General features: G+C 46.2%; 1 protein-coding gene across 1 annotated transcript in view; it reads right to left on the minus strand.

Moving 5' to 3' along the window:
- The window catches only part of CSMD1 (CUB and Sushi multiple domains 1), a 2205021-nt gene that overhangs the window by 481061 nt on the left and 1698427 nt on the right, over positions 1-25533 (minus strand). The window contains 3 exon segments of the mRNA XM_068281348.1: positions 15585-15787; positions 21256-21382; positions 23431-23622. Of these exon segments, the coding sequence (XP_068137449.1) occupies positions 15585-15787; positions 21256-21382; positions 23431-23622 (522 nt within the window).

Below are 25533 nucleotides of genomic sequence, written 5' to 3' on the forward strand. Positions count from 1 at the left end.
GACGAAATAGCTGGTGGCAGAGTGGCAGCAGAAGAAGGTAATTCTGTGTACCCTGGCAGTGGGAAACACAGACAGACAGCAGAAGGGCAGTACACAGCAGCCCACTGTAGGTGTAAAATGTGTGGCTGCAGGCGACGTAATAGTCAAAGTGAACCAGGCTGGCTTAGTGAGCAGGAGCCAGGAGGTGGTAAAGGGTGGTAAGGCACATTAACGATGGTTCCGGCAGCCAGTTCATGTCCCCCTCTCGCCGACAACAGGGGCCAGGAACTCGCCTTCTACCCACGCCTGGTTCATCTTGAGAAACGTCAGTCTGTCCACAGACTTGTGAGACAGACGTGAGCGTTTCTCGGTGACCACGCCACCAGCTGCACTGAAGCAGCGCTCGGACAGCACGCTGGAAGGGGGGCAGGACAGCAATTCCAGGGCGTACTGCGCCAGCTCGCTCCAGATCTCCATGCGCTTGACCCAATACTCCATGGGATCAACAGGGGCATCGCTGTCAAGCCCGCTGTACGACCCCATGTAGTCAGCCACCATGCGGGTCAGGCGCTGGCTGTGACCGGAGGAGGATGCTGCTGCATGCATCTCCTCTCTAGTCACTGCTGCCGGAGCCTCTACAGTCCTGTAGAGCTCGTGGCTGAGAGACAGCAGGTCTGTGGGGCGCTTGCTGCTGCTGGATGCAGGCACCTGCTGCTGCCTCTGTGCTCGCTGCTGGACAGTGGGGGTGGAAGGCTGGGGGAAGGCTTCCTCCAAGCGCTCAACAAGGGCCTGCTGCAAGCTCCTTATTTGTTGCGCTGGGTCTCCTCCTGCAGGCGGCAGGAACTGGCTCAACTTCCCCTTGAGGCGTGGGTCCAACATCATGCTGATCCAGATGTCCTCCCTCTGCTTCATCTGGATCACCCTGGGGTCCCTGCGCAGGCACGTCAGCATGTGCGCTGCCATTGGGAAGAGGCGGGCCACGTCTGCTGGCACATCGACGTCAGTGCTGTCCTCATCCTCCTCCTCTGCCGCCTCATCCTCTCTCCACCCCCGCACCAACTCAGCTGCGCTGTGCTGATCCCCCTCATCAGCAGCCAGGTCAGGGACCTCCACCAAGTCCTCCTCCTCCTCCCCCTCAGAGGTGGACTGCGCAGCTGGTTGCCGCTCCTGCTGGTCCAATGCTGCCGCTCCCTGTTCCAGCAAAGCATCGAGGGCCCTGTTCAGCAGAGAAACCAGGGGCACCCACTCGCAGACCATAGCATGGTCCCTGCTCACCATGTTTGTGGCCTGCAGGAAGGGAGCCAGCACAAAGCACACCTGCTGCATGTGCCTCCAGTCATCATCGGGGACGATGGACGGGATGTTGCTGGTCTTGTCCCTTCTCTGAGCTGCGGAAACAGTGGCCAGGGCAAGGTACTGTTTGACAGCGTGCCTCTGTTCAACCAGACGCTCCAACATCGCCAGGGTGGAGTTCCAGCGAGTCGGAACGTGAAGGATCAGCCGATGGCGTGGCAGATCCAGCTCCTTTTGCACGTCTTCCAGGCTCGCACAGGCTGCAGCCGAGCGCCGGAAGTGACGCACAACATTCCTTGCCGTTTCCAGCAGTTCGTCCATCCCCTGGTAGGTGCGCAGGAACTTCTGCACCACCAGGTTCAGCACGTGGGCAAGACAGGGGATGTGGGTCAGGTTTCCCCTGTCTATTGCGGCAACCAGATTGGCCCCATTGTCGGCCACCACCTCTCCGACTCTGAGGCCTCTGGGGGTCAGCCAAATCCTCTCCTGCTCCTGGAGTTTGGCCAACACATGGGTTGCCGTCAGCTTGGTCTTCCCAAGGCTGACCAAGTGCAGCAGCGCTTGGCAGTGGCGGGCCTTCACGCTGCTGCTGAGGCGGGGGGTTTGGCCAGGTGTGCCGGAGGATGGCAGAGGATCGCAGGAACCTGCTGCAGTTCCCCTGACCCTGCGGGGTGGCACCACCCACTGTGTTGCTGCTGCTGCTGTGCCCGCTGCTGCTCTCCGATCCTCACCCCCTTCCACCAAGCTGACCCAGTGGACAGTGAAGGACAGGTAGCGGCCTGTCCCGAAGCGGCTGCTCCAGGAGTCCATGGTGACGTGGACCCTTTCACCAACCGCGTGCTCCAGCCCTCGCTCCACATTGGCCATCACAAAGCGGTGCAGTGCAGGAATGGCCTTGCGGGCAAAGAAGTGTCTGCTGGGGAGCTGCCAGTCTGGGGCTGCGCAAGCAAGCAGCGCACGAATGTCGCTCCCCTCCTGCACGAGCGTGTACGGCAGGAGTTGGGAGCACATGGCCCGTGCCAGCAAGCCGTTCAGCTGCCGCACGCGACGGCTGCTGGGAGGCAGAGCCCTAACCACCCCCTGGAAGGACTCGCTCAAAAGGCTCTGGCGTGGCCTTTTGCTGACACGGGAATCAGCAGACACAGCAGAGGAGGCCACTGAGGACTGGCTGCCAGAACAGGCCTCAGTGTCGGCGGCAGGAGTTGCAGAGGGGGGAGGAGCAGTGCGTTTCCGCACTCCTGCTGGTGCTGCTGGAGGAGCAGGAGGGCGGGTGGCTGCTGTTGCTGCTGCTGCTGCTGAAGGCTGTGCAGTGATGGGTGTGGTGCCACTGCCAGCACCAGATGCCTTCAGCCTCTGGAACTCCTCATGCTGGTGGAAATGTTTAGCCGCAAGGTGGTTGATGAGCGAGCTGGTGCAGAACTTTAAGGGGTCTGCACCTCTGCTCAACTTCCGCTGACAGTGGTTGCAAGTGGCGTACTTGCTGTACACAGTGGGCATGGTGAAATATCGCCAGATTGGTGACTTAAACATCCCCCTACGGCATGGAAGCGCTGCTGCCTGTCTCCCTGTGGTGGTTGGGGGGGGGGCTTGGGGGGCTTGGGTGCGGCTGGTGGTGGTACTGGCAGATGCTGCTGCTGCTGCTGCTGAGCCTGAGACACCAGCAGGCTGTGGGACCTGCCTACTGCTGCTGCCAATGCTTGCAATGATGCGCCTCCTTGCAAGGCCCACAAGAGCATCCTCCTCCTCCTCCTCAGAGCTGCTGAGGACGACATCCCCTGGAGGTGGTGGCACCCAGTCTCTGTCTGTCACCGGGTCATCATCATCCTCCCCCTCCTGAAACATGTCCTGCTGGGATGAGGACCCCCCAAACTCCTCTCCTGATGCATGGATGGGCTGCTTGACTGTCGCCACAGTCTTGCTGTCCAATCCCTCATCCCCCAAAGTGCCCATCAGCATCTCCTCCTCAAAATCGCCAACAACAGCAGACAATTGACTCATGATGCCTGGGGTCAAAAGACTGCTGAATGACAGGTCGCCAACTGACGGTGAACTGGCCTCCTCCCCAGGCCCTGCTGGGCGGCTGCTGCGAACAGGGGTGGTGGTGGTGGTGGTGGTGGTGAGGGTGGAGGCCTCGGATGCAGAGCTGATGGCGGGCTGCTCATCCTCCGTCATGAGTTGCACCACAGTGTCTGCATCCTTTTCCTCAATGGGACGTTTCCGACCCGGCTGGAGGAAAATGGGAGCAGGTGCTACACGCTGCTGCTGCTGTGTCTCTGCAGCGTGAGTTGCAGATGCTCCTGCTGGGCGGCGCCCAAGGCGTCCACGGCCAGTGGCTATGGGAGGAATGTTAGCCACTGACGCTGCTGCTGCTGCTGCGGAACTGTGCATGGTGGCGCGCCCGCGGCCGCGGCTTGCCACAATGCTGCTCCCTCTCCTCCTGATTCCCTTGCTGCCCTTCCCCTTGCCCAAACCGCGCTGGCTGCCACTTCCAGACATCTTAAATGTTTTGGGCGTATAGACAAAAGTTTTGTAAAAGGGCGGGTGAAAAGTGGGGTACTTTAATGGAGTGGGTTGGTTGGTGAGGTGACTGAGTGAGTGTCCCCTAGTACAGTAAGTAAGTAGTAACAGTCAGGAAGTACAACTAGCAGTTACAATAATCAGTAGTAATCACAAGTAAATTTAGTGTGTGTACACTCAGACAGTGAGTGCACGCACGCACGCAGGAGCTAGTAGCCTATGGACAGTGACTGAGTGTCCTAGACTCCTAGTACAGTAAGAGTAAGTAGTAACAGTAAGTAGAACTAACTAATTACGATAATCAATCAGCGATCAGAAGGAAATAGAGTGTGTGTTGTGTGTGTACACTCAGACAGTGAGTGCACGCACGCAGGAGCTAGTAGCCTATGAACACAGTGACTGAGTGTCCTAGACTCCTAGTACAGTAAGAGTAAGTAGTAACAGTAAGTAGAACTAACTAATTACAATAATCAATCAGCGATCAGAAGGAAATGGAGTGTGGGTGTGTGTACACTCAGACAGTGAGTGCACGCACGCAGGAGCTAGTAGCCTATGAACACAGTGACTGAGTGTCCTAGACTCCTAGTACAGTAAGAGTAAGTAGTAACAGTAAGTAGAACTAACTAATTACAATAATCAATCAGCAATCAGAAGGAAATGGAGTGTGGGTGTGTGTACACTCAGACAGTGAGTGCACGCACGCAGGAGCTAGTAGCCTATGAACACAGTGACTGAGTGTCCTAGACTCCTAGTACAGTAAGAGTAAGTAGTAACAGTAAGTAGAACTAACTAATTACAATAATCAATCAGCGATCAGAAGGAAATAGAGTGTGGGTGGTGTGTGTACACTCAGACAGTGAGTGACCGCACGCAGGAGCTAGTAGCCTATGGACAGTGACTGAGTGTCCTAGACTCCTAGTACAGTAAGAGTAAGTAGTAACAGTAAGTACAACTAACTAATTACGATAATCAATCAGCGATCAGAAGGAAATGGAGTGTGGGTGTGTGTACACTCAGACAGTGAGTGCACGCACGCAGGAGCTAGTAGCCTATGGACAGTGACTGAGTGTCCTAGACTCCTAGTACAGTAAGAGTAAGTAGTAACAGTAAGTAGAACTAACTAATTACGATAATCAATCAGCGATCAGAAGGAAATAGAGTGTGTGTTGTGTGTGTACACTCAGACAGTGAGTGCACGCACGCAGGAGCTAGTAGCCTATGAACACAGTGACTGAGTGTCCTAGACTCCTAGTACAGTAAGAGTAAGTAGTAACAGTAAGTAGAACTAACTAATTACAATAATCAATCAGCGATCAGAAGGAAATGGAGTGTGGGTGTGTGTACACTCAGACAGTGAGTGCACGCACGCAGGAGCTAGTAGCCTATGAACACAGTGACTGAGTGTCCTAGACTCCTAGTACAGTAAGAGTAAGTAGTAACAGTAAGTAGAACTAACTAATTACAATAATCAATCAGCGATCAGAAGGAAATAGAGTGTGGGTGGTGTGTGTACACTCAGACAGTGAGTGCACGCACGCAGGAGCTAGTAGCCTATGAACACAGTGACTGAGTGTCCTAGACTCCTAGTACAGTAAGAGTAAGTAGTAACAGTAAGTAGAACTAACTAATTACAATAATCAATCAGCGATCAGAAGGAAATAGAGTGTGGGTGGTGTGTGTATACTCAGACAGTGAGTGCAGTGCGCACACGCAGGAGCTAGTAGCCTATATGAACAGTGACAGTGAGTGTCCCTACGGGTACAGTAAGAGTAAGTAGTAAGTAAGTACAACTAACTAACAATAATCTATCAGTAATCAGAAGGAAATAGAGTGTGTGTACACACAGACAGTGAGTGAGTGCACACACGCAGGAGCTAGCTAGTAGCCTATAAACAGTGACAGTCAGTGAGTGTCCTACTCCTAGTACAGTATAACTACAATACTATTAGTAAAGGACAGCAGAAATACTGGTATAGATGAGAGAAATAAACAGAGGACAGCTGCCCACAGAGGCAAGGCCCCCCTGAGGCCTAAACCTGTAAGCTTGCAGCAGCTGCCTGTCTCTAATGTAACACACAAGCTACTAACTAAAATACAATGTCTATCTAACTAACAACAATATAGGTGTATATGGCAGGTGTAGGTGAGCAAAAACGCTAGGTAAATGATCACAATAGAGCACTTGCTAAGCCAAAGCACAAAGGAGCAACTCTCTCTCTGTACAAGTCTCAGGCAAGCATGGAGAAACGGAACATGGCGGCCGCTATTTATAGGGTAGGGGCTGGCCAGGGTCCCCCTCTGTGATTGGCTGCCGTCAGAGGGCCTGGGAGCCCTCTGATTGGCTCTAAGGACATCAATCTGGGCTATGACGCTATTCGAGCTCGGTACTGAGCTCGAATAGCGCCGGGTTGCTCGAATAGCTCGAATAGTGAATGGGCTATTCGAGTGTACTCGGATAGCCCATTCGAATAGCTCCAGCTATTCGGAGCTCGAATACCGAGCTCGAATAGCTGAAAAAGAGCTCGAATATTCGAGCTACTCGAATATTCGAGCTCTGCTGAGCACCACTGCCGCCCATGTTGTCCAGGACAACAACCCTCCCAAATCCAAAAGAACAGGACCAGATAATTACTTGGATGACCTCTCAAGCGTCCAGCAGTGGGTTAAGCAGCATCAGCACATCACGCATGAGGTCCGAGTCCTCAGCCAGTTACAAGGAGCCAGTGGGCACAAAGCTGACACAACCGGCAGCGACACCACGCACACAACTGCCAGATAACCAGTCCGATGAATTACCTCAGGACACAATGGGGTATTCGCAGGAGCTATTCCCAGCCCAACAAACTTCCACCTTTCAAAGGTCAATGGAGGAACAGCCAGAAATGTTGTGCCCGGATTCACAACCATTAACTGTGGGAAATGCACCGCGCACTGAAATACAAGGCGAGTCCGAGGAGGACTCGGAAACCCAAGTCCCAGAGCAAGTTGGGCAGGAGGGGTTGCAATTGCAGGAGGTCGGCCGAGAAGATCTGGAAGACGACGTTGGAGTGAGCTGCGCAGAGGTTGTTCTGGGGAGCTCTACTCCACGGCGGCGGCCCCCCACAATGACATATGACGAGTTTCAGGAGATGGAAGAGGAGGGTATGGACAATGTGGACATAGACCCAGATTTTGTTTGTGAACGAGAACATCGCCGTCGTAGCAGCAGCACAGATGAGTCTGTTAAAGAACCCACTGCTGCACGAGTTCGCCTTGTGCCACAAGGTAGGCGGCGCGCAATTTCAGGCACCACAAGCGTGGAAGTTCAAGTGAGAGGCAAAAGAGGCACAAACAGAAATCGCCAGCAAGGCAGGTGCTCCAAAGTCTGGGCTTTCTTTGAAGACTGCACTGAGGATGGTACTATGGCGATTTGCAAGGTGTGCAAGACCCGCCTGAGCAGGGGGAAAAGTATTAACAACCTCTCCACCACCAGCATGAGCCGCCACATGCTATCCAAACATCCCACTCTGTGGGCAAACGCGGCAGGACAGGGTACCAGCAACACTGCCTCCCTTGGGGTCACCAGACTCACCACCAGACCCGCCTCAGCAGCAGCAGTAGCCCAGCCATTGCGTGGTTCACAACATTCACAAACATCAGACGCTGACACTGTCACTTTCCGGAGTAGTGCTCTTGAGGTCTCCCAGTGTTCATCAAACACAACAACCAACAGCCCTTCAGTGTGCAGCCCTACGATTCAGTTGTCTGTCTCGGAGATGTTTGATCGCAAGAGGAAATTGCCAGCAAATGACCCCCGGGCCGTGGCAGTAACAGCCAACATAGCCAAGCTTCTGGCCTGCGAAATGCTGCCATATCGAGTGGTGGAGACAAACAGCTTCAAGGGCATGATGTCAGTGGCCATCCCACGTTACGTGGTTCCCAGCCGCTACCACTTTGCGCGCTCTGCAGTGCCTGAGTTGCATGAGCACGTGGTCAGCAAAATAACCCGAAGCTTGAAGAATGCCGTTGCCTGCAAGGTTCACCTCACCACTGACACCTGGACGAGTGCGTTCGGCCAGGGTCGATACATCTCCCTTACCGCGCACTGGGTGAACCTTGTGGAGCCTGGCAGCGATTCCTCACCTGCTACGGCGCGGGTGTTGCCCACGCCGCAAACAGCTGCACCGCCGTCCCTCCCACTGGATAACAACAGCAGCACCTACCTCTCTGACTCCTTCTCCTCCAACGCATCTCAAAGCTGTACCTCATCCGGAAACGCTAACCCAGCACCAGCAGCAGTAGGATCGTGGAAGCAGTGCAGCACAGCTGTTGGCATGCGTCAGCAAGTGTTGCTGAAGCTGATCTGCCTTGGGGATAAGCAGCACACAGGGGAGGAAATTTGGAGGGGAATAAAGGAACAGACAGATTTGTGGCTGGCACCGCTGGACCTGAAACCGGGCATGGTTGTGTGTGATAATGGGAGTAATCTCATTTGCGCTTTAAGGTTGGCTAAGCTGACACACATCCCTTGCCTGGCGCACGTGATAAACCTAGTAGTTCAGCGATTCCTGAGGACATACCCAGGCGTGGCCGATCTTCTGTTGAAGGTGCGACGAGTGGCCAAACATTGTAGAAATTCCAGTACTGCTTCGGGGGCACTCGCCAAGATGCAGGAGCGCTTCAATCTCCCCCACCATCGCTTGCTGTGTGATGTCCCTACGCGCTGGAATTCTACGCTGCACATGCTAGCCCGCTTTTGCGAGCAGAAGAGTGCAGTGGTCCAGTACATGATGGCGCAGTACCGAGGCACATCCGGACAGCTGCCAAGCTTCTGTGGATGCGATTGGGCCAACATGTTGGACCTCTGCCAAGTCCTCCAAAATTTTGAGCAGTCCACGTTGCTTTTGAGCAGTGACAACTCTTCAGTCAGCATTACCATACCACTGCTGTGTTTACTGAAAAGGTCAATGTTGAAAATCAAGGAAACAGCGGTCATGATGCAACTGGGGGAATCTGAAGGAGAAAACGATCAGCGTGATGGTACCAACATCAGGCCATCCGCCTCAGGAAACGCTGGCCCCAGCAGCTATGACGAAGAAGAGGAGGAGAAACAGCTGGAGTTGGAGCAGGAATGTCATGCCACCACTGATGAGGGCCAGAGCGGTGCACGTTGGACTTCCACAATTCAGCGCGAATGGTCAGCAGAAGCAGACCAGGAAGAAGGTGACGACTATGATGCATCACAACAACTATCACAACGCTCACAAGAGGATGATGAGGATTCTGGCAGGACTCTGGCACACATGGCTCAATTCATGCTAGACTGCATTGAACGCGACCCACCCATTGTGCGCATTCTGGACAACACCAATTACTGGGTTTATACCCTTCTGGATCCACGGTACAAACACAATGTTCCAAAACTGCTTGAAGAAAGAGTCAGACAGGTCAAAATGGAAGAATACCAGCAGGCCCTTGTGGAGACTTTAGAGAGGAGATTGACATCCTCCCCCTCCTCTAGCCAGTTGTACGCCGACAGACTGACTTCCGCAAACCCAGGACGACCAGGAGGGCAGCAAACAACACAAGCCGCAGATAGTGCCCAAAAGGGAATGATATCGGCAGTGTCCTTGGAGTGGGAACATTTTCTGACACCCATGCAGCAGCAGCCCACAGAACAGCAAGCGTGCAGATCCACCTCCAACACCGATCGCCTGGAGAAGATGGTCAAGGACTACATGTCAGATGGCGTAGCTGTGTTGAACAATCCATCTGCACCCTTCAACTATTGGGTATCGAAGCTAGACACCTGGCACGAACTGGCAATGTATGCAATAGAGGTGCTGGCTTGCCCGGCAGCCAGCGTTATGTCGGAACGCTGTTTCAGTGCTGCCAGAGGCATCGTCACAGATCGGCGTATCCGGCTCTCCACAGAAAATGCAGACCGTCTGACTCAAATTAAAATGAATCAATCCTGGATTGGAAACGACTATGCAACACTCCCGGACCCTAACCAAGTAACATGAACAATGACCATCTGTGATGGGTTAGCGTTGCCGGTCCCTGTTTATGGAACCTCTCATCTTTATTACATTTATGACTGCATGGCGGTAAAAAGCATGCTATCCGCACGCTTCTTGTCCTCATGCAAGGCCTGGGTTGTTGTGTCTCAAAGCGTGGCCTTCTCCTCCTGCGCCTCCTCCTGTTCCATCACGTCTACTGCTGCTAGGTTAGCGTTGCCGGTCCCTGTTTATGGAACCTCTCATCTTTATTACATTTATGACTGCATGGCGGTAAAAAGCATGCTATCCGCACGCTTCTTTTCCTCATGCAAGGCCTGGGTTGTTGTGTTTCAAAGCGTGGCCTTCTCCTCCTGCGCCTCCTCCTGTTCCATCACGTGTGCTGCTGCTGCTGGGTTAGCGTTGCCGGTCCCTTTTTATGGAACCTCTCATCTTTATTACATTTATGACTGCATGGCGGTAAAAAGCATGCTATCCGCACGCTTCTTGTCCTCCTGCAAGGCCTGGGTTGTTGTGTCTCAAAGCGTGGCCTTCTCCTCCTGCGCCTCCTCCTGTTACATCACGTGTGCTGCTGCTGGGTTAGCGTTTCCGGTCCCTGTTTATGGAACCTCTTATCTTTATTACATTTATGACTGCATGGCGTTACAAAGCATGCTATCCGCACGCTTCTTGTCATCATGCAAGGCCTGGGTTGTTGTGTCTCAAAGCATGGCCTTCTCCTCCTGCGCCTCCTCCTGTTCCATCACGTGTGCTGCTGCTGCTGGGTTAGCGTTGCCGGTCCCTGTTTATGGAACCTCTCATCTTTATTACATTTATGACTGCATGGCGGTAAAAAGCATGCTATCCGCACGCTTCTTGTCCTCATGCAAGGCCTGGGTTGTTGTGTTTCAAAGCGTGGCCTTCTCCTCCTGCGCCTCCTCCTGTTCCATCACGTGTGCTGCTGCTGCTGGGTTAGCGTTGCCGGTCCCTTTTTATGGAACCTCTCATCTTTATTACATTTATGACTGCATGGCGGTAAAAAGCATGCTATCCGCACGCTTCTTGTCCTCCTGCAAGGCCTGGGTTGTTGTGTCTCAAAGCGTGGCCTTCTCCTCCTGCGCCTCCTCCTGTTACATCACGTGTGCTGCTGCTGGGTTAGCGTTTCCGGTCCCTGTTTATGGAACCTCTTATCTTTATTACATTTATGACTGCATGGCGGTACAAAGCATGCTATCCGCACGCTTCTTGTCCTCATGCAAGGCCTGGGTTGATGTGTCTCAAAAAGCGTGGCCTTCTCCTCCTGTTCCATCACGTGTGCTGCTGCTGGTGCTGGGTTAGCGTTACCGGTCCCTTTTCCTGGAACCTCTTCTCTGTATTACATTTATGACTGCATGGCGACAAAAAGCATGTTACCTGTGCAAAGAAACATGACATTTTCCACATTTAAAAGACAGTTTTTCCTTTGAAACTTTACAATCAATTTTCTCAAAAACTATAAGCTCTTTTTCAAATATTTTTTTCCTCTTGTACCCACTCCCAAGGTGCGCATACCCTGCAAATTTGGGGTATGTAGCATGTAAGGAAGCTTTACAAAACACGAAAGTTCGGGTCCCCATTGACTTCCATTATGTTCGGAGTTCGTCGCGAACACCCGAACATCGCGGCGATGTTCGGCGAACGTTCGCGAACCCGAACATCTAGGTGTTCACCCAACACTAATTGTGACCCATGTATAATGATTGGACCACTCTAAAGAATCCAGGCTTTTTAATAAATGAGTGGTGTCACGTAAGTATCCTGGTAACCGTTGGACCAAGGGCTGGAGACAACCATCCACCCACTGACCCAAGTGTTCCCCCAAGGAGCCGATGCCCGCCACTATGGGACAGCCCCTGGGGGGAACATCAGGCTTGTGTACCTTCGGGAGGTAATGGAAAATGGGGACCACTGGTGTCTTCACCATAAGATAATCCCTCTCTTTTTCTGAAAACACTCCCGAGAAAAAACAGAATTCAGTAATTCCTTAAGTTCTGCCTGGAATCGTACTGTAGGGTCCACTGGTAGAATCTGGTAAGTTTCTGTATCCCCCCAAATGTCGTAAAGCTTCTGCCCTATACATGTCTGAGTCCAGGACGACCACAGCCCCTCCTTTATCTGCATTACGAATAACGATTGTATTATCATCTTGGAGGGACTGGAGCGCATCCTGTTCCTGTCTAGTGAGACCCGAGCTTGCTCTAGATGTCCTCTGTAACTGGACCAATTCACTCTCTACCAAATCTTGAAAATTGTCAACAGCTGGAGTTCTAGCCTGGATAGGATAGAAGAAGGGATCGGAGACGGATACGGGGCCCCAAGCTGCCCCGGCGGCTGGGCCGCCCGTCACACTGGACACTTGGTCCAGTGCGAGGGCGGTTGAGGCCTCCCGAAAGACAGTGGGATGAGCTGATGCTAGAAATTAATAACATTATCTATCCCAGCCATGAGCAAGGTAAAGAGACCTTGAGTTCAGAAGCAGAGAAAATACAATATATAAGTAAAGCTATGTACACATGCTCAGCTCATTATCAGGGCCAAATTTGTGGGCAGGCCATATAGGCAGTGGCCTAGGGCGGGGCTTGAACTGGGGCAGTGCTGCAGCTGACAGCAGATCAGCTGTTTTCTAATTACTTGCGTTTGGCGCTTCACTTGTGTCCTCCTGCAACTGCCTGACTGCTGACCCATCTACTTTCCCCTATGATGTCAGTAACATATTACTCTGTTCATCTCTCCTTCAGAGTTTCCCCCTCACTGGCTGCTCTGCATACACAGACCTGCAGATCATCAGCGGTGTGGTGGCTCACAATGATGAGTGAATGAGCGGTGCCCTGTAATGACTTCCTGTATACGGCTGTCGTCACTGAGCATCGCTCACACTCTCATCACTGTGAGCCACCACTCTGATGATCTGTGTCTGCAGTGCAGTGAGTGAGTGAGGGGAGCTGTAAAGGAGACTACGAGCAGGGCAATATGTTTCTGACATCTGAGGATGGGCAGAGAGGTCAGCGGACAGGCAGTGAGAACAGAAGCTCTGCACAAGGATCATGAAACAGATCACAATGACCTTTAAGTAAACAAACAAACAACTGCAATATATTGAAGATAAGAGGACTTGCCTGCTGCTGCTGGATGCGTTGTCTCAGCCTGCCCTGCAAGAGTTATTGCTTATTCACAGTCACTCCACTGTGACATGTGAAACTTCTCCTTTCCTCCTCCACTCTTTTCACTTTCCTTACCATCACACTCTTGTCAGGAGAGGATGAGAGAATCTATACCATCGACCCTATCTTGTTCCCTCTCTCCCTCTCTCTTCCTCTCCCATCTTGGCCCTCTCTCTTGCTTTTCCTTCCGTCCCCATCTCTATCCTTTCCTCCTCTCTGGCTAGTGTTCTTTCATCTCTCTACCATTTTATCTCTCTATTTTGCCCTTTGAATGCCCTTACAGGAACTCACCATCTAATCCCTACCATATTCTAATGTTTACCGTAGTATTAAAATGCATGTATATAGTGCTAACAACATCTGCTGCACTTTAAAGAGTACATAGCTATGTCACTAACTGTGTTCAGGGGAGCTCACATTCTAATCCTACCACCATAGTCATAGTCTAGTGTTCTGCCATGTTATTAGTATGCATTTATATAGCATTGACACCTTTTGCAGTGCTTTATAGAGTACATAGTCATGTCACTGTCTATCCTCAGAGGAGCTCACAATCTAATCTTAACATAGCCATAGTCTAATGTCCTACCATATTATTATTATGATGTATTTATATAACATTGTGCGTGTACACACGAGACTGGGCGGCGGTTGTTGACTGTTGGCCTAGGGTGGCAAAAAGTACAAATCCAGCCCTGTTCATTATGGTCTATGATTGATGATTGATGCTTAAGGTGACATTCCAAGAAAGGATCACTGTATAGAGCCACTGTTCATGTACTATTCAGTGGAGATACCACAGGATGTGAAGAAGCAAGCAGTGTCCTGTGGCATGAGGAATAAAACAAACAAAGAATGCACTTGACCATTGTTTAGTGATGTGACAGCCAGGACAGAACATTAAATAATGCTATACAGAAGCTTCACGCAGGCTAGATTCTTGGTGGAGACAGCCCAGAAAGATCATCTCAGTTTTCATTCATTTTTTTAGCATGTGTCTGAGGCGTATGAGGATCTAGTCAGCAGCAGCCAGAGCCACAACAAACTTACTGTAAATTGTTGGTACTGATTCGTGAGCCATCACAAAAGCCTACAGCTTAAATTCAATCAAATGTTAAAACACACAACTGAAATCTCAAAAGTTGTACTTGCAAAATCAGTCAGTGACCCCACCTAACTATTCTTCGGGAGACAGCAACAAAGGCTCACAGAATAGGATATGCTGATGACACAGGGAAGAGTAGCATCACACTGATTATCACTGTCTTCTCTTCCACAGTATAAAATCAGCAACACCTGCTAACCTTCCCTCCCTCACTCTATGTGCTGTCATGCAGGGCATGAAAGAAAATGGAGTCTGGTTTATATACTGTATGATGTATGCGAAGGTATACATAAGAATTTAAATTAATCCTTAAATAGGAACTGTAGTGAAAATAACATAATAACATTGCTCATTCCTACCAGGTGATCTATGTGGAATGTTCATTTTCTGAGTTCTATGCACAGAATAAATTACTGCCTGTTTGACAGTTGGAAACAGCTGTTATTTCCCACAATGCAATGAGGTTCACAGAAAAAACTGTCAGGACCATGGCCCTGACATCACACTGTGGGTGGGGTTTACCAATAACAGCCATTCAGATGATCTATTCAAGTAAAGGTAAGGAAACTTGTGGGAACAAGAAACAATAACAATAAATTTGTGGGAAAGGGGGTATCTGCTAATTATTGGGAGGAAGTTTAATCATTGGGTAAAATTCCTTTTAAACTGTATTAATTTGTTTGTGTTTCAATGTATTCCATTTCTGTTTGAAACAGAACTCATGGATGAAAGTACCCGAAAAAAAAGGGTCAATGTTAGCTTCTCCTACCACACCAATTACTTACAGATTAGCAGCTATAGATAAAGCAGACAGTTGTTACTTGCACTCACCTAATAAAGGCTGACTATATTCATTTGGTAGTGTTTGGTGGCAAACACCTCCACTGAGCCACATATAATGCAGAATACAAAATTAAGTGTTCTCCTCATAACTGTAATATCTGCTGACAGCTCAGTGTTACAGCATATTTTATACATATGATTTACACAAATTAAGAGTCATTTTTTAATTTATTTTTTTTACACCAAGCTCAGGCTTTGTGATTTTATGCATGATTAAATAGTAATTAAGCTGTAATGAAAAATATGTAGCCTGATTACAATTAATATAATTGCACAAGTCAGTTTGTATCTTCATTTTCAGCATGCTGTGCTAAATGAAAATGACAATAATGCTTTTACAACTGCATAAATGGAGCCACTGCACAGATGACCTCAGCGAAGTCGAGAAAATAAAAGGCCAAAAAAAAGTTTGCAAACTGAACCACAGTTGCTCAAAGAAAGGCTGATTTTGACAGCTACGCATGAATATTTATTCTCTATATTGCATTGTAAATGAATACAGAGATAGAACTAGGGAAAATGCTGGTTAGCATTTCTATTCTTTTGAGTAAATGTATATGCATCCGAGAGCATTATGTAGATAAAACAGTCAGGGGTAAAGAATATACATTTCCACGCAATGCAGACACCAAATGATGTTACATTTATAAAACATTCTGTAATACCTACTTGAAAATTGTATGGAAAAACCAGACTTGCTGATGAAAAAGTCACTATCAAACTGTAATGTCAAAGAATTGAATGTGCTGTGAATGTCCTCGGGGAGAGAAGAACCACTCCACTCTTTCAGAAGAACATTGCTGTCTACAGGTCCGTCCCATACCTTGAGGATATCGTGAGAGACTTCAGTGTCAAAAACTATAAAGTGAAGGCTGAGAAAAAGAGAAGACAACATATATAATGTTTAGCCTTGTAAATAATAAAATATGCATTACTCTGTCTCTTGCATTATCAAGTTGAAGTGGAAATCAATGGAGAAAGAACAGATACACAGATGTCATAAAAATACATAACATTCATCTGATATATTAAAACACAGGACAGTAAACAATTACTATTATCATTTGTCATTTTGATTTAACACTCAGTGCATAAATGATTAATTTCAGCATTTTTGGTGTGGAACAGACATTCTTAACATCCAGTAAAGGCTTTGCCACTTTATTTGGTCACCGATTTAAAGCTGTTATTGGAAGTCCTATTTCTGATAAGCTGACGAAGTTTCTGAGGCCAGTAAAAGTAAGAAAAATTACAATTAAGAGTCCTACGCAAACTTATATTGGAAATGATGTGCATGCAAATTTGCGCCTTTGTGATAAAGTGTTTGCCACAGATGTAATTTATTTCACAGTGTTGGTAAAATATCACTCTGTTCGATCCTCTGGCCATTACATCAAATAGGTCCAAATTGTTTGGGTCAATCGAAAAGCTATTACAAACACCATTAAAATCAATGGAGGGGAAATTTGGACATTTTTTGGGACAGCGTAGAGCTTGTACAAGCCTCCAAACACATTTAAAAGGCACGTCAAGACAGCTCTGCACAACACTGCACAAGTCAAGAAAAAAAGAGAGGCTTTCTTTATGCTTGTAAAGGGCATTGAGTGGGGTCTTCTGGACCAATAAGTAGCCAGTTTCACAGTTCCATTACAAGTGGTATATGCCACAGAGTGGAGAAAGAGGGCCCTGAGTGGAGTTCTCTGGTCCAAAAATTAGCCTGTGGTAGAGATGAGATGCAGAAGGCTCTGAAAGTGTTCTTCCCAACAAATTAAGTCATTCATGTGGGCACAAGGTCCAATTCATCTTATTTCCAAAAAATTATGTTTGCTTAAGAATAGGGTAGAAAGGGACTTGTAGGGCAGGCAGCTAAGAAAACAAACAGTTGCAAGGAGGCACTTTGCAAGCAATTGCAGTAGAGTCTTGATTATCCAGCCTGAACGAGGCCTTAAAAGAGAAAATCCAGTGAAAAAAATGTAATAAAAAAGTGCTTCATTTTTACAATAATTATGTATAAATGATTTAGTCGGTGTTTGCCCATTGTAAAATCTTTTAAATCTCTCATTTACATTCTGACATTTATTACATGGTGACATTTTTACTGTTGGCAGGCGATGTAGCTGCTGCATGCTTTTTTGGCAGTTGGAAACAGCTGTAAACAGCTATTTCTCACAATGCAACATGGTTCACAGATAGGAAACTGCCAGGAGTACCACGGTCCTCAGAATTTCTTTGTGGGAGGGGTTTCACCACAATATCAGTCATACAGCACCCTCTGATGGTCTGTTTGTGAAAAGGAATACATTTCTCATGTAAAAGGGGGTAACAGATACTGATTGGGATAAAGTTCAATTCTTGGTCGGAGTTTCTCTTTAAGCCAAGGGGTAATCCTCCTATCCCAGTGGGCATTGGGCTCCCCAGTTAAATCCCTGTTTTCACCAGAGTTCCATATAATAGAAGTGAGGATTTATGGTATGATCAGATCGCCCAAAATTATGAGCAATCAGATAAGTCACCAACCTTGGCTTACAAGTATTGCTGTTTCCTGAAACTCTATACACATTGATCTAGTATGTAAAACACGCAAGGGTTGTAATGAGCCCAGGAATCGGCATAGGTTGTAAAGTAAGTGGTCAAACCAATCACTCACTACATGAACAAAATATTATACAGACAGTGCAACAAGAACAACCAGTCTTGTAGATGTCTAAAAATAAGTACTTCTGGTTTCTGAAATAGATTTCCCCACACACAATTTTTTACATTATTTTCAGCCTGTTGGAAAATCTGTTTGCAACAAGGAACAGCTGTTCTTTTATTTAGTTAAAAAAAGGGAATGGAGCTTTCATTGTGTAACACTAAAAACATTTTGGTTAGGTAAGTAGACAGTGGGTTTTTGTAAAACATGCCTCATTCAAGTACAGACAGGTCTCCAGCTCTCCACCACGTTTGTTCTTATGAGACTGCTGCCTAGCCTATGAATGCTTATTCATTCATTCATTCATTCATTCATTCATTCATTCATTCATTTATCATGCTAATTCACTTAAAGGTACTTTCACACCAAAGAAGAGGACAAAATGAACTGCAGTGGCAGCTAAATCAAAAAATGCAATATTTAGTCAAAATGACATTATGATTAAAATAAATGACAGACTCTCAGGCAGCTGGATCTATGACCCACTCAAGCTTATCTTCAGGCTTCAGGAAAAACACATCACTAGAACAGCACTCTTATGGACATTTAATAACCTTCAAATGGCAGAGAACAATTACATTTTGATCATTTTATGCCCTTCATTGAAATTTAGTGCAGCTGATCTTAGAACCACTAATAGGAAAGCTAAAGGCGTTTTGCTCTGTTGCAAGCACGGATGGCTCAATGGTTCATGAGTTTATTTGCAGAACGCAAAGAATTCATAGGTAACTCCTTCCCATAAGTGTCCTCTAAGGGTACTCTGGAATTAATTTTTAGTCCCAGCTCTGCTATACAATCTGTCATTAAATCTGATGTACATTTGGGATATATTTGTCTCTTTGTTCTAAAAACCAGCTAATAATGTTTGTTCATTATGATTATTGAAAGTACTGGGCACTAAACCAATTATTTGTAGGGGATAAACACTTGAGTTTATCCTGAGTGGCCATGCTCTCCTCTGCATCAGGTGCCAGCAAGGCCGCATGTATACTTTTTAGGCCCCTAGACCAAGTATGTTGGGGATCCCCCATAAGCAGAATTGCCCCTCCCATTCCATTTGTAGCTCCCTTTTCCATGTGTAACATCCATGTACAGCAGCCCCGTTTTTTTATGTACAGCTCCCTTGGGCATCAGATTACCTTTTTCATGTGTTGCTTCCCATTTGCAGCCTTCTCTTTTATATGTTGCAACCACTATTTCAGATCCAGGTGCCCTCTTGGGCTGCAGCCGTCCAAAGGCCTGGGCCTTTGTGACCTCTCCAGAAATCTGGCCCTGGATGCCAGTACTCATAGAATCCTTAGCGTCTAACATTGAATTGCAACTCCAGGCACACTTTAAAATGTGTCATGCAGCGTGTAGTAGTCTCTGAACCTCTATCAGGGACGCCTGTTCTGAATAATGCATAACCATAATATGCTTGGCCCTACACTGATCTGCTAATACTTCTGGTTGCCAGTCACACAAATAACACATGAACTGATGGCTACCAAATTTAGACTCTCCTCCAAGTTTTTGGTCAACTGCAGACTGTCTGCAAGAGGTGCCACGAGAAAGATAGTAAGGCATAATTGGGAAAGGCATTGGGATTTCAAAAATAGTATCAGCTATCCTTGGAAATCAGAACCTTTACATTCAAATACATGTTTACAGTAAACATAGTCACCTTTTTCTTTACAGTGTAAACACACTGTCTATATAATGCTAACCCAAATGACATGAGGATAAATGAAATTTACAAGCTAAACATTAGCCCACACAACAGGGTGCTTTTAATAGGCAGTTACTGATAAAAGAAGCAAAATGGATTTATGATTGTAGCAGCCTCTCCCCTAATGCCTTGAACAATGATTCAAATATAAAAGCTTTAACCTGTAAATCAGCTGGACTGCTTTGCTTGCAGTTGCTCTGCTTCCCTCTGCTGGTGAATGCTACTACACCAGGAATTTTCAATGCTGAAAAAGAGTATACAAATATATGCAAATACAGCATGCAAAGCTCTATAAAGTGATATATCAGCTCCACCCACTTCACACATCTGATGAAGTCCAATTGGATGAAAAGTGTCACATGATTGGATGCTAATGCTGGGTCCACGGGACCCTGTTACTCATGCCTTCACTCTCGTCCTTGACCACCAGCCAAGCTACACTGTTTCATCACAAACCACGGATAATACTAGGAATTTCCATTGAGGCTGCAGCTACACCTGGCACAAGTTGTGGATCCCATCCCAAACATGTATTGCTGACACATTGTGGATTTTCCACTAAAAGTCCTGTTACATTCAAGGGTCTCTCCTGCTGAGACATGTGGTCAGAATCGCCATCTCACTACATAGGGTGGTAGCATGTGACAGAAGGTTGAAAGTGGACTCCTTCAGTGAATGCTATGCTTTTGTGGATAATCCTGTCAAATGGGCCTGGAGATTTAAAATACTGGTATTGGGTTCCATTGGAGTGCACTCCTTAATGGAACAATCACAGGTGATGTTGCCTAATGATGTTGATCCAGGGATTTTATCTGATTGCCATCTGGAGTCGGGAAGGAATTTTTCCCTTTAGGGGCTAATTGGACCATGCCTTGTAAGGGTTTTTTCGCCTTCCTCTGGATCAACAGGGATATGTGAGGGAGCAGGCTGGTGTTGTACTTTATACTGGTTGAACTCGATGGACGTATGTCTTTTTTCAACCAAAATAACTATGTAACTATGTAACTATGTAGGTGTTCTGCACAGTAAGAAGGAGCAGCTCTGTACTACTGTGCAGGCATGGCATGGGTGCAGCACACTTGTGAATGAAGAGGAGCACCATTGCAGTCTTCAGGAGGGTCCCATGAAGCTGTGGTGATCTTCAGGAGGACATGGGAAGCCTCCAGAGGACCCTACATGTTCTTAAACCTTTAGTGAAGACACATTTATTTATGTATTAAGGATGTGTGGGAAACCAGAGTGTCTGGAGGGAACCCAGGCAAATGTGAGGTAAACATACAACATTTTCTGGCCAGATGTCAAATCTGGTGCTCCAGCACTGCCAGCAAGAAAGCTGACTACTAGGCCACAATTATTTAACTATCAAATTTGGTCACACGCTACATAGTAGAAGGAACAATGCTTTAGAGCATCTTCATCTGACCAGTCTGGAAATATATACAGTAGAGCAAAGGTTTCAGTCAAACATTTTCATGTCAGAACACTGTTCTCTGACTGGGGTTGGTGAACTCTGTCTTATAAAGAACTACCCAGTGATCTCCAGATGCTTTGCAATCAACCTCAAATCTGACACCAGTATACTAAATTCAGTAGCCACCATTTATTGGATTCACACAGTCATTGAAATGAGTTCAAATATTCAATTCACACACTGAAACCTGTGCGGGGGGGGGGGGGGGGATAACAATGACTGTACACAATAGGTGATTAAAAGGGAACACAACTTTATGCCTTTTCCTTTTACTGCATTTTCCATTCTAAATTAACCTTATCTTCGCAAAGATGGGTCTTTCTGGGAGTTTAAAAAAATATATTTTTCTTGACTGCATTTGTTACACATATCTGAAATGTTGTTTGTTATATTACTTGTTAGTCCAGGATTGTCAGCTCTTACACTTCAGTGCAAAGTATATTTTGAACAATTCTGAATAACTTACCTAATAGTTTTTCCAGGGTCTGCTTCAAGAATCCATGTACAATGTAGATTATTATCATATGGTGCTGGATACCCTGGAGACAATATGCGTCCTGATGCAATAGCATAAATCTGGCCACCACACTCAGCTGCACAAATACAGATTAAAAAAATAAAAGTTCAAAGTAATATCATAAATAACCGTTTTAACATGTTTTTCATGACTATCATCTTGTGAAAACCATTGCTAAGGGATACACAAATGTTCATGCCTTGAAATATTTTAATAGCTCAGCCAGGACAATCTTCTATAAATAACTACTGGGCAGGGGTCTAAGTCCCCATCCTTTGATCCTCATTAGTGCCCAATTAAGGGCAGCACGGTGGCGTAGTGGTTAGCTCTCTCGCCTTGCAGCGCTGGGTCCCTGGTTCAAATCCCAGCCAGGGCACTATCTGCAAAGAGTTTGTATGTTCTCTTCGTGTCTGCGTGGGTTTCCTCCTGGCACTCCGGTTTCCTCCCACATTCCAAAAACATACGGATAAGTTAATTGGCTCCCCCTTAAATTGGCCCTAGACTACAGTACTTACACTACATAATATAGACATATGGCAATGGTAGGGATTAGATTGTGAGCTCCTTTGAGGGACAGTTAGTGACAAGATATATATATACACTGTACAGCGCTGCGTAATATGTCGGCGCTATATAAATACTAAATAATAATAAATAATAATAAAATAATAATAATAATAACTCCACTCTCCCCCACTTTATATTCATTTTAACCCTCCAGTTACTTAACCAAGATAATGCCATAGGTATCTTGTTATTTATTGTGAAATAATCAATTTAGCATGAAGATCTCATTATGTGCAAATTGGTAAGAGGCAAGTTATCATGGCTAATGCTTGATTAACAATACTGGACTATTTGACTAACTGATATATTACCATATTAAGTAGCTAACTTTAACTCTAGATCTTCCAGTTAGGCTTTAAGTTTTTAGGTTTAAGAAAATAAGAGTGCAGTGGCTGCTTTCTAATATCAAGCCTAAAAATGTGATGGGAATAAATGTGGGTATTAAAGTGGACCTGAACTTAGAACTTCCTCTCTGCTCTAAAAGATACGGAACAGACTGATAACCTAAAGAAAAACATTTCTTTGTTACTGCTGAATCAAATCCTGCAATACATCTGCAGTGTGTCTACTTCCTGTTTTCATGGAGGCAGACATAGGGTTAACATCCTGTGTTTACACATTAGCAGCTGACACATTCCTGCTGACACAGCTGAAGAGATCAAATTGCAGTGGTGAATAGTTACAGATGAGGGGGAATTAGACAGGCTAAACTCTCTAAATACATACAGGGTGCATTTCATTATGTTTTTCTTCTGACCTGTGCAAGAGTTAAGGTCTATTTTAACTAAAAAAAAAAAGTAGGAGTGTTTTCTTTTTCTCCAATGTTTGCCAACTTTGTTTACCAGACAGTTCCTGTGTCTCATCTCATAGTGATTTGAAAGCTCATGTTCCATATTTGTGCGTTATCCAAGTTTTGTATGATTTCTGAATCCCAGTTCTACTAACCAATCTCCATGTGTGCCATAAACAAACTCATTAGAAGCACCCACTTCTATTTCTAAGAGTTCTCATTGAATCCATATACAATTGTCTTAGGAGGTTCTTGACCACAAAGTATACCCTACCTTATTGAACAAACAAACCGGGGTGAACCAATTTTTTATTTATGCATGTAGAGTGGTTGCCTGATACAGTAGTATTTTCAAATATGTGAATAACAATCTCTTTTAATATTTTTGGATCAACTATTTAATACAATATAATAACTTTTTCTCACTGCAAAATGTGTTGCCGCGGTTACCTACATTTCTTCTGTTTTTGAAAGTAATCATTTTAAAAATGATGCCTGATAACAAAGTACAAGCTTTTATATTGTATACATATACCTAGTACAATAACCTTCAATTTGATATGTTTTTCATACTTAAAAAAAATCTTTTTATTTTTATAATACTTGTTCTATGAAGTTGTATAGTTGCAAGTTATTTCTGAGTGGGCTCAACTTGCTTATAGCCATTCATTTTTAATATCTTTCAGCCCGTCATGTTTACTGTGTCTTCTAACCTTTACAGGCAGTCTTAAAATGAATTCACATATCAGATGTTAGCTTTATATTACCAGAGCACGTTGGCAGAGGCTTATTCCACACTCTCCGATCTCCACTGAGGCAAGTTAATATGCTGCTCCCATGCATGGTGTAACCTGGATTGCAGCTATACATAATAGTTGTATCAGCAAAGTGGCCCTCATCACGAATCTTGTAACCATAGTTTGGAATTCCTGGGTCCTCACATTTTATTAGGTCAAAACCTGAAAACATTAAAAACAGGCATACAATATTATGAAACCAAGACACCACATAATTAAATAAAAAGATAAACAAAATTCTACCATACACAGAAGGCACAAGAGTATAGCCACGCAAATAATGCACTGAATAATACTAAAGATCTTGACAAGGGTGTATATTTAGCAAGAAAAAAATACCCTGTTGTATCAACACAGTAATAAACTTAATATACACAAGGTACATTAAAGTGGATTTAAACTCAGAACTTCCTCTCTGCTTGCTCTAATTGATTAGTGACAGCATGATAACCTTTCTGGGGGGAAAAAAAATCTTCATTACAATTTATGAAAATTCTGACTCACCTCCTCCTGGATCCAAGCGAAGTCTGGTCTACCATCATTTCTGCCTGTGCGCGATTCAGCCTATATGCATAGACAAGGAGCACCGGAGCCCATCTATGTCTCATGCTCTATACTTCCTGACTCTCAGAACAGGAAGTATATAGAGGCAGAGGAGACAGAGGAACTCTGGACTTCTATCGCTGGCAAGTGAGTGAAGCTGCTGCTTTGATCCTCTCTGCACACTCCTCTGTACTCTGCAGGGGGGAGGGGGGATGCAGGGGGGCTTGTATACTGCAGTGAATAACAGTATACAAGCGATCAGAGGCAACACCAACAAGTGCTTTTTCCATGCATTGAAGTGTTTCCTCATGGATTGGGGTTGCACAGGAATTCCAGTGTTCTAATCATCTGTTCAGAGTTTAGCTTAGAGGGGGGGGGGGAGGGAAACTAATATAGAATTCTTTCTATATTATATATAATAATAATTATTACTATTTCTGTACATAATGACAGATCTGCAGGTCCTGTGAGGGTCTATTGTGGGGTGCTACCTTATTCTGGGGCAGGTCTGGCTATTACTAGGGGTGCTAGCTAATTCTGGGGGCATGTGTAGCTATTACTGGGAGGGGGGGTACCTTATTCTGGAGGGGGTCTGACATTTACTGGGGTGGAGGCGGAAGGTCACCTTACTCTGGAAGCACATCCAGCTTTTAATGGGGGAGGGGAGGCTATCTCATTTTGGGGGTATGTCAGGCTATTGGGGGTGGGAGGGAGAATGCTACATTGTTCTGGGGGCATATCTGGCTATTACTTAGGTGGGGGTGGCTACTTTATTCTGGAAGCACAACTGGCTTTTACTGGTGGTGTGGTGTGGGGGATAACCTTATTCTAGGGGCACATTTGGCTAATACTGGGTGGGGGGGGTCTAGGGTTAGGGGATTCCTCACACTGAGGGCAAATGTGTTACCTGTACTGGGGTGGGATTTTTTTTTTGGGGGGGGGGCACAACTTGGAATCTCTGTCTCTATTACTGGAGAACCTTGCCCTGGCCCTGCCAGGCATCTGGTACTGCTTAAAAATAAATAAATATGCCAGCCTCCACATCCCTCTCGCTAAAGTTGTCCTGTAAGGTCTATCAGTGTCACCCTGGTCTCCTCTGTTGATCTGCTGTAAGCCCCAGTAAGGTCCAAGGGTCAGCATTATAGTGCATGTGCTTACCCAGCAGCGTGCCTCTTTGCTCACACTCCTGTATTCAAAACTGTTCTGCTCATCAGCAGTTACAAGTCTCGAAAAACTGTACATGCACAGAATACTCCAAGCCATGGGTGCGCAATCAAGGAAGTGCACTGCTGGGTCAGTGCAAGCACTCACCCATCCAGGTCGCAGACTTTACTGTGTATTCAAAAGCTATTAATTTTGATTAAAAAAAACAACTACTTATTGTCCAAATGATAAATCAAAGTGGTTTGCAAAATGCCGAGAACTGACTTCTGATGTCACTGTGTGAAAATAATTGCATTCTCATTTATGCTTAGTTTAAGTACACAAAAGACTGAAAAAACTCATTGCTTTGCCAATACTAGGTAATAG

This window comes from Hyperolius riggenbachi, chromosome 4 (assembly GCF_040937935.1).
Source record: "Hyperolius riggenbachi isolate aHypRig1 chromosome 4, aHypRig1.pri, whole genome shotgun sequence".
Classification (NCBI taxonomy): Eukaryota; Metazoa; Chordata; class Amphibia; order Anura; family Hyperoliidae; genus Hyperolius; species Hyperolius riggenbachi.